We start from the raw sequence: 12,520 nt of genomic DNA, 5'->3' as shown, positions 1-12,520 counted from the left end.
CCCCCAGCCCTGCCCCACAGCCCCCCCCACCCCACTGTGCCCCACTGAGCCCCCCCCAAGTGGTGCTGGGGCAGCTTGAGGGGTGGGGGGCACTTTGAGGGGTGTTGGGGGCAATTTGGGGGTGGCGGGGGGTGGGAATGGGGAGGGTTTGGGTGCTGGCCCCCCCCAGGGCAGGATGTGACCCTCCTGCCCCCCTCCCCAGATGGAGCCGGTGCCCAAGGCCGTGCTGGGGGCGGCGCTGAGCAAACCCCGGCGCCCGTGATCGCCTGCAGCGTCTGCCAGATCCGCTTCAACTCCGAGGTGAGGGCCCCCCCAGCACCGAGAGACACCCCCCCAATGTCTGAGACTCCCCCCCCAGCACCCAGAGCACCCCCCTGCACTCAGGGACCTACCCCCAATACCTGGGACACCCCCCCCAGCACCCAGAGCCAAACCCCTGCACCCAGGGACACCCCCCCCAATACCTGGGAACCCCCCCAGCACCCAGAGCCACCCCTCTGCACCCAGGGACCCCCCCTAATAGCTGGGACCCACCCCCAGCATCCAGAGCCACCCCCCTGCACTCGGAGACCTGCCCCCCAATACCTGGGACACCCCCCCAGCACCCAGAGCAAAACCCCTCCACCCAGGCCCCCCCCCCCAATACCTGGGACCCCCCCCGAGCATCCAGAGCACCCCCCTGCACTAAGGGACCTGCCCCCAATACCTGGGACACCCGTCCAGCACCTAGAGATCCCCCCCCCAATACCTGGGAACCCCCCTCTGCACTCAGGGACCTGCCCCCCAATACCTGGGACCCCCCCCCCAGCATCCAGAGCCAAACCCCTGCACTCAGGACCCACCCCCAGAACCCAGGATACAATGCCCCCCAAAACCCAGAGCCCCCCACCCCCAGAGTGGGTGTCTGTTTGGGGGTTCCCTGGGGTGCTGATACTCTCCCTGGGGTCTCAGTTTGGGGGGGGTCCCTGAAGGGGTCCCTGTGAGTCTGTTTGGGGGTTCCCTGCGGGGGGGGTCTGTTTTGGGGGTCCTGAGGTGCTGATGCTTTCCCCGGGGGTATCAGTTTGGGGGTATCCCTGAGTGGGGGGGGGCTCTCTGGCTGCGGGGGGTTATTTGTGGGGGGGGGGGGGGGCCATTTGGGGGTACGGGGGGGGAGCTAACCTGCCCCCCCCCGCCCAGAGCCAGGCGGCCGCCCACTACCAGGGCAACCGGCATGCGCGGCGCCTGAAGGGCCTCGAGGCTGCCCGCGCCCGCCGGGGGGGGGACCCCACCGAGCCCCCCCCGGCCCCCGAGACCCCCGATCGCGCAGGTGGGTCCTATTCCCCCCCCCCTCCCCCTTTCTCCCCCCCCCCCACTAAATCTTGGGGTGCCCCCTTAACTCTTGGTGTCCCAGCAGGCGAGCAGCCCCCCGCGCCCGCAGCCCCCGGAGCCCCCGGCCCCCCCTCGCCCCCCCCGGCTGTGACTGCGGAGGCGCCCGGGGGGGCCGGGGGGTGGGGGGCGAGGAGGTGGAGGAGGAGGAGGAGGAGAAGGCGAAGGCCAAGCGGCTGCTGTACTGCGCCCTCTGCAAGGTGGCCGTCAACTCCCTCTCCCAGCTGGAGGCGCACAAACAAAGGTGGGGGGGGGACAGGGGGACACGGGGGGGGCTCTGGGGGACACGGGGGGGCTGGGGGACACGAGGGACATGGGGGAAGAGAGGGGTGTGGGGGACATGAGGGTTCTGGGGGGCACGGGGACACAGGTGACATGGGGGAAGAGAGGGCTCTGGGGGACACAGTGGGGTCTGGGGGACATGGGGGAAGAGAGGGGTGTGGGGGACATGGGGGTTCTGGGGGCACAGGGACACAGGTGACATGGGGGAAGAGAGGGGTCTGTGGGGGGACGTGGGTCTAGGGGACATGGGGACGCAGGTGACACGAGTGAAGAGACAGGTCTGAGAGACATGGGGGGGGATATGGGGTCTGAGGGACATGGGGGCTGCTGGGGGACATGGTGGGGTCTGGGGGGCTCAGGGACATGGGGACACAGGTGACATGGGGGAAGAGAGGGGTCTGGGGGGGATATGGGGTCTGGGGGACATGGGGGACACGGGGACACAGGTAACAGGGGGAGAAGAGAGGGGACTGGGAGACCAGAGAGGGTTTGAGGGGTCTAGGGGGGGTCTGGGGGACACGGGGATGCAGGTGATATGGGGGGAGGAGAGGAGTCTGGGGGGGATATGGGGTCTGGGGGACATGGGGACACAGTTAACGTGAGGGGGACATAAGGTCTAGGGACATGGGAGGTGCTGGGGGGACATGAGGGGGCTGGAGGGTACAGGGACATGGGGACAGGGCAGACATGGGGGGCTCGAGGGGTCTAGGGGGGACATGGGTGGGGTCTGGGGGACAAGGGGGTTCCCTGGCACAGGGTGACACCCCCCCCCCCGCCCCCAAAATCACAGGGACGAAGCACAAGACGCTGGTGGAGGCTCGCAGCGGGCTGGGGCCCATCCGGGCCTTCCCGCGGGGGGGGGCGGCTGCGGGGACCCCCCCGGCCGAGGCGCCCGAGCGAGCCTTCCACTGCAGATCTGCAACGTGCGCCTCAACTCCGAGCTGCAGCTCAAGCAGGTGCCGCCCCCAAAATCCACCCAGGGACCCCAAAACACCCCAGGCACCCCCCAGAAATCCACCTGGGACCCTGAACACCCCAGACACCCTCAAAAATCCCCCCTGGGGACCCAAAAACATCTCAGGCACTCCCAAAAATCCCCTCTGGGACCCCAAAACACCTCAGGCACCCCCCAAAAATCCTCCCCCCGACTCCAAAATCACCCCCCGGGACCTCCCCTGACACCAGAAATCATCCTAGGACTCCAGTTCCCCCCAAGACTGCAAAAATCCCCCTGAGGACCCCAAAAATCCCCCTCCCTCCAGCACCCTAAACCCTCACAGGGACCCCAGAAGTCCCTCTCAAACCTCCACCCTGAGACCCTGAAAATCCACACGTCCCCGGGGACCCTAAATATCCCCAGGACCCCTAAATATTCCCCCAGGACCCCAAACTACACCTCGGGCCCCCTCCAAACCTCCCCTTTGGGCCTCGGGGACCCTTCAGGATCCCTTGTTGCCCCCTCTCAGCCCCCCATTTTTCTTTCCGCCCCCCCCAGCACATCTCGAGCCGCCGGCACCGGGACGGGGTGGCCGGGAAACCCAACCCCCTGCTCGGCCGCAAGAAACCCCGCAGCCCCCCCGAGCTGGTACGGCTGGGGGGGGTCTGTGGAGTGGGGGGGTCACGGGGTGTCTATGGAGCATTTTATGAGGCTGGGGGGAGATTATGGGGTGACTAAAGGGGATCCTGGGGGGCAGCAGTTACCTATAGAGGGGGTCCTGGGGGGCACGCTGTGGGGCAGGGGGTTGCGCTGTGGGGCAGGGGGGGTGCCTGGGGGGCACGCTGTGGGGCTGGGGGTTGCGCTGTGGGGCAGGGGAGTGCCTGGGGGGCACGCTATGGGGCAGGGGGTTGCGCTGTGGGGCAGGGGGGGTGCCTGGGGGGCACGCTGTGGGGCAGGGGGTTGCGCTGTGGGGCAGGGGGGGTGCCTGGGGGGCACGCTGTGGGGCAGGGGGTTGCGCTGTGGGGCAGGGGGGGTGCCTGGGGGGCACGCTGTGGGGCAGGGGGTTGCGCTGTGGGGCAGGGGGGGTGCCTGGGGGGCACGCTGTGGGGCAGGGGGTTGCGCTGTGGGGCAGGGGGCGTTCCTGGGGGGCACGCTGTGGGGCAGGGGGTTGCGCTGTGGGGCAGGGGGGGTGCCTGGGGGGCACGCTGTGGGGCAGGGGGTTGCGCTGGGGGGCAGGGGGTGTTCCTGGGGGGCATGCTGTGGGGCAGGGGGGGTGCCTGGGGGGCATGCTATGGGGCTGTGGGGCAGGGGGGGTGCCTGGGGGGCACGCTATGGGGCTGGGGGTTGCGCTGTGGGGCAGGGGGTTGCCTGGGGGGCACGCTATGGGGCTGGGGGGCGGGGGGGGTGCCTGGGGGGCACGCTATGGGGCAGGGGGTTGCGCTGTGGGGCACGGGGGGTGCCTGGGGGACACGCTATGGAGCAGGGGGTTGCGCTGCGGGGCGCTGACCACCCCTCTGCCCCCCCCCAGACGCCGCTGCCGTTCCCCAAGGAGCTCCCCAAGGCGCTGCTGCCGCCCCCCCTGGCCCTCGCAGCCGCCGCCGCTGCCATGGCCGCCCCCCCGCTGCTGCGCCCCCCGGCACCCGCCCTGCTACCCGGGCCCCCCCTGGCGCCCGCCCTGCTGCGCCCCGCGCCCGGCCCCCTGCGCCCCACGCACGCCCCCCTGCTCTTCTCCCCGTACTGAGGCGGCTCCGGAACAGCAACCGGTACCCAAAGCATCAGCCGTTGCCTGGCAACCGGCACCAAACCATCATCCAGAAAACGGTACCTGGCAACCGGGGACCGGTACCCAACCATCACCCAGTAACTGTCGCCTAGCAACCAGTACCCAGCCATCAACTGGTACTCTTACCGGCAACCATCGCCTGGCAACCATCACCTGGTACCCAACCATCACCTGGCAACTGTCACCTAGCAACCGGTACCCAACCATCCCCCAGGACCCGGCAGCTGTTACCTAGCAACCGGTACCCAGACATCGCCTGGCAACGGCCGCCCTGCGGCCCAACCCACCGTCCATCCCAGCATGGTTCCTTGGCAACAGTTTCCTAGCAACCAGGCGCCAATGGTCACCCAGCTCCAATCTGCCCGGCAACAGGATCCTGCCTGGCAACGGTTACCCAGCAACCCTCAGAGCAGCGGTTGCCTGGCAACCAGGAGATGCTTCCCCTGCAGTCGCTCCTGGCAACGGTTACCTAGCAACCCTGCCCAGCAGCGGTACCCATCACTCGCTGATGCTACCCAGTGACGGTTGCCTAGCAACCAGACAAGGGGACCTGGCGACCATCCCTAGCAACCGTCCCCTAGCAACCACCCTTAGCTTCCCCCCCAACCCCAGCTCAGCTATTTCTTTTTTAACTGGAATTGGGATTTTTGGCAGGAAAGCTCTGCCCCCCCTCGCCCCCCTGCACAAACCCCGCGGGGACGGGGACCCCCCAGCACCTCGGGGTTGGGGGGGGGCCCAGGGGGGTCCCCAGCATCGCTCCCCCACTCCCGGCACCTCAGGGATCTGCGAAGCAATCAGTGATGGCTCAGGGGGATGGAACCCCCCCCAGCGCCCCCCGCCCCCAAACCCAGGGCCTCCCCCTCAAATTGAGACACCCCCCCCAAAAAGGAGGTGCCCGCCCCCCAATAAGGGTTCCCCCCCCTCAAAGCTTGTAGCCCCCCCATCTCAAGGGAGCCCCCCCCTCAAAGGAGCCCCCCCTAAAAGAGGGTGCCCCCCCATCTCAAGGGAGCCCCCACTCAGGGTCCTCCCCGCTCAAGACACCCCCCAAAATGGGGTGCACCCCTCCCCTTTAAAAGGGACCGCCCCTACCCCCCAGGGTGCCCCCCCAAGCCATGACCTCTTGCACTGAGGGCCGCGCGCCCCGCACACGCCCGGGGGGGCCCCCAACCCCCTCTCCCCCCCCAGGGCCCAGCCCATTGCAATAATGCGGGGGGGCCGGGGCACCCCCCCACTGTAAATAGCGCCCATGCCCCCCCCCGCCCCATAAGCACTGTGGCCCCCCCAGCATCCTTATCACTCCCCCCACTATCACTGTGCCCCTCCCTTATCACTACAGCCCCCCCAACCCATCACTGTGACCCCCCATCCTTGTCCCCTGCTAGCACTGTGACCCCCCCCCCAGCACTGTGACCCCCCCATCCTCATTACACCCCCCCGTTCCTGCTATCACTGTGCCCCTCACCCCCACTTGGCACTGGCCCCCAAATCCATCACTGTGACCCCCCCCTTCTCTGAGCCCCCCCCATCCCCTTATCACTACACCCCCCTACTTCGCACTGTGCACCCCCCCCCCCACTTTATCATCCCCCCCTGCTATCACTGTGCCCCCCCTTATCACTACAGCCCCCCCACTTGGCACTGTGACCCCCCCCATCCTGCCCCCCCGTCCCCTCCCCAATACTGTGACTCAAACAAAGCAATAGAAGCAGGGGGGGGGAAAGGAATATGGGGGGGCCCTGAGCCCCGAACCCCCCCTGCATCTGCCTGCCCCCCCGGCTTTGCCCCAATAAAAGGACGAGGTTTGAGCCTGTGTTGTATTTGGGGGGGGCTGCATGTCCTTTACGTGTCCCTGTGTACCCCCCCCTCACCAAAAAGGGACCCCAGAGCCCTTCCATGACCCCCCAAACCATGAAGGGACCCCCAGCCCCCCAATTACATCTGTGTGTGTGTCCCCTCAACAAAGAGGGTCCCCAGACCCCCCCCCATTTACCCAAGACTCCCCCAATCACACATGTGCCCCCCCCAATGTGTGTGTCCCCCTCCCCCCTCGGCGCAGAGAGGAGGCGACACAGGATTTTGGGGGGGGGGTCTCGCATGTTGGGGGGTCCCGGGATGGGGTTGGGGGGGGGCGTTAGCGCAGCAACGACCACTTGATCTGCTCCTTCGCCGACTGCAGCACCTGCGGGGGGGGGGGGGCACAAATGGGGGGACATGGGAGTCTTTGGGGGGGGTCCCAGGGCACCCATGGGTGCTGGGGGCGGAGGAGCAGGGGGGTCCCAGGAATTTGGGGGGGTCGGGGGCATCCAAGGAGTCTTTGGAGGGTGTCGGGGGGTCTAAGAGGGGTTGGAAGGCTCGAGGTGGCGGGGGGGTTAGAGGTTGGGGGGGTTCAAGGGATCGGGGGGGGTCAGAGGTGTCTCATGATTTTCAGGGGGGTCTGGGGGGGGGTCCCAGGGGGGTCTGAGGGGGTGGTTGGGGTCCCCGAGGGGGCCTGACGGGGTTGAGGGGTGGTTGGGGTCCCTGGGGGGGCTGAGGGGGTTCTGAAGGGTGGTTGGGGTCCCCGGGGGGGTCTGAGCGGGGGTCTGAGGGGTGGTTGGGGTCACAGGAGGGGGTCTGAGGGGTGGTTGGGGTCCCAGGGGGGTCCGAGGGCGTCTGAGGGGGTGGTTGGGGACCCAGGAGGGTCTGCGGGGGTGGTTGGGGTCCCGGGGGGGGTCCAGGGGGGTGGTTGGGGTCCTCGGGGGGGGGGGCCCATCCATACCTGTGACACCGTCTGCTCGGTGAGGGGGACGTCCTCGCCCTGCACAGAGCAAAGGGGGGGTTGGGAGGGGGGGGGACACCCATGTCCCCCCTCCCCCGTCGCACCCCCCCTCCATCCCTGACCCCCCCCCACCCCGTGCCCCCCTGACCCCCCGTACCCGCACGGCCACGCGATGAACAACTTGCTGGGGGTCGCTCTCCAGGACGACGCTGGCGGGGGGGACACAGAGACATTCAGCACCCAGGAGCCCCCCCAAAATGTCAGGGAGAGGGATTGGGGGGGTCCCTGGCGGGGGAGGGGGGGGGTTAGTGCCCTGGGGTGGGGCACAGGGCGCTCACCCCCCATCCACGATCTCGTCCACAGCCAGGAAGAGCCCCTCCATGTTCTCCAGCAGCGCCCGCTTCTCCACGTTCTTCCTGGGGGGGGCCCTGGCAGCTCAGCACCCCCCTCCCAGCACCGGGAATGCCCCCCAACACCCAGGAAGCCCCCCCACAACACCCACCAACCCCAGGACCCAAGGGAGCCCCCCAGACCCATAAATGCCCCCCCAAGGTTCCTCCCAGGAGCCACGGGTGCCCCCCTAGACCCAAAGGCGCCCCCCCATGTGGCCCCCCCCAATAACAGACCCATTGGTGCCCCCCTACACCCAAGGGTGCCCCCCATAACCCCCCTTAGACCCCCAAGCACCCATAGGTGCCCCCCCCCGATCCACAGACACCCTCACAGCACCCACAAATGCCCCCCCAGGCTCCAAAAGTTCCCCTGCAGGATCATGGGTGGCCCCCCCGACCCACCAGGGGCCCCCCCAGATGCCACCCCCTGCCCATGGGCATCTCCCAGACCCATAGCAGACCCATAGGTGCCCCCCCAAGACCCACGGGAGCCCCCCAGGACCCTCTAGGTAATCCCTCAGACCCATGAATGCCCCCCCAGGCCCACAACTGACCCCCAAGCACCCATAGGTGGCCCCCCCAGCCCATAGGTGCCCCCCCCGGCTCCCCCCGCACCGCAGCATCTGGCTGAGGGAGTCGAAGAGGCAGTTGAGCACGGCCGTGAGCATCAGCTGGGGACAGGGACGTCACCGGGGGGGCTCTGCCAGCGATGGCGGGGGGAGGCACCAGGTGGCCCCCCCAGCCTGGTGTCCCCTCCCTGGCAACCCAGAGGAATCCCCACCCCCACCCCACCCTGTGCCACCTTGGGTGTCCCCCCACCACTTGTGTCACCCCTCAGCGTCCCCGATACCCCTTGTGTGTGTGTCCCCCGCCACCCTGGTGTCCCCCCACCACCCCGGTGTCCCCCCTGCCACCCCTTGTGTCCCCCCCATCACCCCACGTGTCCCCCCCGCCACCCCATGTGTCCCCCCTGCCACCCCATGTGTCCTTCCTGCCACCTCAGTGTCCCCCCTGCCACCCCACATGTACCCCCCTGCCATCCCATGTGTCCCCTCTGCCATCCCATGTGTCCCCCCTGCCACCTCAGTGTCCCCCCTGCCACCCCATGTGTCCCCCCTGCCACCCCACGTGTCCCCCCCTGCCACCTCAGTGTCCCCCCTGCCACCCCACATGATCCCCCTGCCATCCCATGTGTGCCCTCTGCCACCCCATGTGTCCCCCCTGCCACCTCAGTGTCCCCCCTGCCACCCCATGTGTCCCCTCTGCCACCTCAGTGTCCCCCCTGCCACCCCACGTGTCCCTCCTGCCACCCCGGTGTCCCTTGTCACCTCATTCTCGTAGGAGCTGCCGATGACGTAGAAGTAGAGGTCGATGCTGCTCTTGTAGACGACCGTCAGCCCCTCCAACAGCGCGATCTCACCTGCAGGGACAGCACAGTGTCACGCCCCCCCGTGTCCCCGCTGTCCCCAGGGCAGTGCCACCCCCCTCCCCAGGGGACACGCCGGTCCCTGTCCCCGTCACACGCACTGTCGGTGCGATGGGTTTTGTTGAAGATGTTCTTCTCGAAGGCTTTCTGCTCCTTGGCACTGGGGTAGGTGTCGTCGTAGTACTGCGGGGACAGTGGCACTTGGGGACACTCCGAGGAGCCCCCCATCACCTCCACCTCCAGCCCCCCCCCACCCCCGCTGGGCCACCAAAAGTCCCCATCTCCCTGCCCCATGCCACCCAGTGTTCCCACACCTCTCTAAGGTGCTGTCCCCACTCCTCCCTGGAGCTCTGTCCCCATCCCTGTCCCCACATCTCCCTGGAGCTCTGTCCTCATCCCTTGTCCCCATCCCTGTCCCCACATCTCCCTGGAGCTCTGTCCCCATCCCTTGTCCCCATCCCTGTCCCCACATCTCCTTGGAGCTCTGTCCCCATCCCTTGTCCCCATCCCTGTCCCCACATCTCCCTGGAGCTCTGTCCCCATCCCTTGTCCCCATCCCTGTCCCCACATCTCCCTGGGGGCTCATCCCCATCCCATCGCTGTCCCTGTCCCCATATCTCCCTGGTGCTCTGTCCCCATCCCTTGTCCCCATCCCTGTCCCCATGTCTCCTTGGAGCTCTGTCCCCATCCCTTGTCCCCATCCCTGTCCCCACATCTCCCTGGAGCTCTGTCCCCATCCCTTGTCCCCATCCCTGTCCCCACATCTCCCTGGAGCTCTGTCCCCAACCCTTGTCCCCATCCCTGTCCCCACGTCTCCCTGGAGCTCTGTCCCCATCCCTGTCCCTTGTCCCCTGTCCCCCACCTTGGCAAAGAGCCGGTCCCCGTCGTTGTCCAGGATGATGACGGCTTTGATGGTGTAGAGCGACGGTTCCTGCGGGGACACGGCCACCGTCACCCCCGCTGCCACCCTCAGGGGACAGGGCCACACCCAGCCCAGCGAGGGGGACCCTGGCACGCCACCGGTGTCACCCCAATGCCGCCACGGTGGCACCGAGGACACCGGGAAGGACCTTGGCTCTGTTTTCCCTCCCCATCCTGGCGAGAGGGTCACTGCGGAGCCAGGTGGGGGTGGGGGTCCCCGTGTCCCTGTCCCCGTGTCCCCATCCCTGTCCCCGTGTCCCCATCGATCCAGGTGCTCCCGAGCTCCTGGGACCAAGTTCTGTGATGCACTGACTGCCCCGTAGCCACAGCCGGAGTGTAGGACAGAACCCAGCCCCGGGCGCTGCCAGCCACCAACAGCCACCACTGGCCACCACTGGCCACCGAGGCCACCACTGGCCATCGACAGCCACCGAGGCCACCACCAGCCACTGACGGTCACTCTGAGGCGACCGATGACCACTCACAGCCACTGAGGCCACCACCAGCCACTCGTGGCCACTGACAGCCACGGCTGGCCACCACCGTCACCCCCAGCCAGCCCACCCCCCCCCATTCACCCCCACTGCCCCCCAATTTACCCCAATTACCCCCAATTTGCCCCATCCCCCCCGATTTACCCTCTTCTCCCCTCATTTACCCCCCCATTTCACCCCTTTACCCCCATTCCCTCCCCATTTATCCCTCTTTCACCACCTCCCTGCCCCCAGCCCCTAGGCCCTCCCCATTTCCCCCCCCAGCCCCCCATTCCACTCATTTACCCTCATTACCCCCCCGTTTTCCCCCAAATTACCCCATTCTACCCCAATTTGCCCCCATTCCCTCCACTGCCTCCTCCCTCTCCCCCCTCAGCCCCTCAACCCCCCATTTACCCTCCCAAAGCCCCATTTACCCCCAAATTACCCCATTTACCCCCAAACTACCCCATTTACCCCATTCTACCCCAATTTACCCCCAACCCCCCCACTGCCTCCCCCCTTCCTCCCTCCCTCTGTCCCCCCAGCCCCCCAATCCCCCCATTTACCCTCCCAAACCCCCCATTTACCCCCAAATTACCCCATTTACCCCCAATTTACCCCCTTCTCCCCCAATTTACCCCCAACCCCCCCACTGCCTCCCCCCTTCCTCCCTCCCTCTGTCCTCTCAGCCCCCCAATCCCCCCATTTACCCTCTCAAACCCCCATTTACCCCCGATTTACTCCCTTCTCCCCCAATTTACCCCCTTCCCCCTCCACTCCCCCCCCCATTTCACTCATTTACCCCCCTCCCCGCCCTCCCGGCCCCCTCATTCCCCCGTTCCCCCCGGCCCCCCCCTTTGCTCCTACCAGGATCAGCGCCTCCATTTTGCTCTCGCCGCTGCCGACGTGGAGCCGGAAGCGCGCCGGGCGCTGATTGGCCGCTCACCTGTCAATCACGCCGCTTGGCCACGCCCCTTCACTCTGATTGGCCTAGAGCGGCGCGAACTAACCAATCGCTGTGCGCCTCAGGGTAGTGGGCGTGGCCAAGACCTTCCCGCCCTCCCCGAGGCGGGCGCTGATTGGAGGAGCGTCCCGTCCGTCGCCGCCGCGCGCGGCTAGGGGGCGGCGCTGTAACCATGGCGACCGAGGAAGCGCTGACGTAACCGCTTTGGCGGGCTCGCGCTGTGATTGGCGGGAATCGACGAGGCACGTGGCCGGAAGTGTTGGCCCTGCAGAGCCCCAATGGGGTCACGGCCCTGAACTTGGGGGGGGGTGAGGGGTCATGAGGGCTTGGGGGGGGGGACAGGGGTGACACAAGGGGACGTGGGGCATTTACCCCACCATTGCCCCTGCTTCTACCCCACTGCCCCCCATTTGTCCCTGTGGCACCCACTTACCCCATTACCCCCCATTTACCCCCAGTGCCCCCCCTTCACCCCTCCAATTACCCCCCATTGCCCCCCATTGCTCCCCATTGCCCCCCATTACTCCTTCATTTACTCCCCTTGCACCCGTCTACCCCCATCGCCCCCCATTTAACCCACAACTACCCCCCACTGCACCCATTTACCTCCCTTGCCCTCCACTGACCCCCGTTTGGCCCCCAGTTACCCCCATTTACTCCATTACCCCCTCACTTACCCCCCTTGCACCCCACTGCCCCCCCAGTTGCCCCATTACTCCCTCATTTACTCCTCTTGCACCCCACTGCCCCCTCAGTTACCCCCCCAGTTACTCCCATTTACTCCATCAGTCCCTCATTTACCCCCCTCGCACCCCACTCCCCCCCCAGTTACCCCCCCAGTTACCCCCATTTACTCCATCAGTCCCTCATTTACCCCCCATTAGCCCCCCCAGTTACCCCCCATTGCACCCAGTTACCCCCTTACCTGTGAGGGGAGGAACATGGAGGGGGCTCGGGGGGGACAAGAGGGACGTGGAGGGGGGTGGCAGGGACGTGGGAGGCTTGGAGGGGACATGGAGGACACCGGGGGGGGTACAAAGGGGCCTGGGGTGGGGACAAAGGGGGACAGCGAGGGGCTGGAGGGGACATGGAAGGTGGAGTGGGGCCCACGGCGATGGTGGAGGGGGGGACACAGGGGCCCAGGCAGGTCCCCATGTCCCAGGGGGTGACACCAACAGGGGGGGTTGGGGACACCGGACACGGGAGGGGGGGTGGCGGA

At 67.3% G+C, this 12,520-nt stretch overlaps 2 protein-coding genes across 2 annotated transcripts; one reads left to right on the top strand and one right to left on the bottom strand.

The window, feature by feature from the left end:
• The first annotated feature begins 202 nt into the window (after positions 1–202).
• On the top strand, positions 203–5,074 carry LOC138732773 (zinc finger protein 385A-like). Its single transcript, XM_069879437.1, is given in 7 exon segments — positions 203–254; positions 257–300; positions 1,177–1,306; positions 1,394–1,487; positions 2,438–2,603; positions 3,143–3,232; positions 4,113–5,074. Coding segments are annotated over 7 exon segments (789 nt in total). The 3' UTR covers positions 4,326–5,074.
• A 1,359-nt stretch (positions 5,075–6,433) lies between these two features.
• Positions 6,434–11,274, bottom strand: COPZ1 (COPI coat complex subunit zeta 1). Its single transcript, XM_069879450.1, has 9 exons — positions 11,205–11,274; positions 9,803–9,871; positions 9,042–9,123; positions 8,843–8,934; positions 8,130–8,185; positions 7,461–7,538; positions 7,280–7,331; positions 7,123–7,161; positions 6,434–6,546 (listed from the first exon to the last, which is right to left on the bottom strand). Exons 1-9 carry the CDS (start codon positions 11,220–11,222, stop codon positions 6,499–6,501), a joined length of 534 nt encoding a protein of 177 aa, XP_069735551.1. The 5' UTR covers positions 11,223–11,274; the 3' UTR covers positions 6,434–6,498.
• Between the last annotated feature and the right edge of the window lie 1,246 nt (positions 11,275–12,520).

This window comes from Phaenicophaeus curvirostris, chromosome 38 (assembly GCF_032191515.1).
Source record: "Phaenicophaeus curvirostris isolate KB17595 chromosome 38, BPBGC_Pcur_1.0, whole genome shotgun sequence".
NCBI lineage: Eukaryota > Metazoa > Chordata > Aves > Cuculiformes > Cuculidae > Phaenicophaeus > Phaenicophaeus curvirostris.
This window is presented reverse-complemented; position numbering and strand designations above follow the sequence as displayed.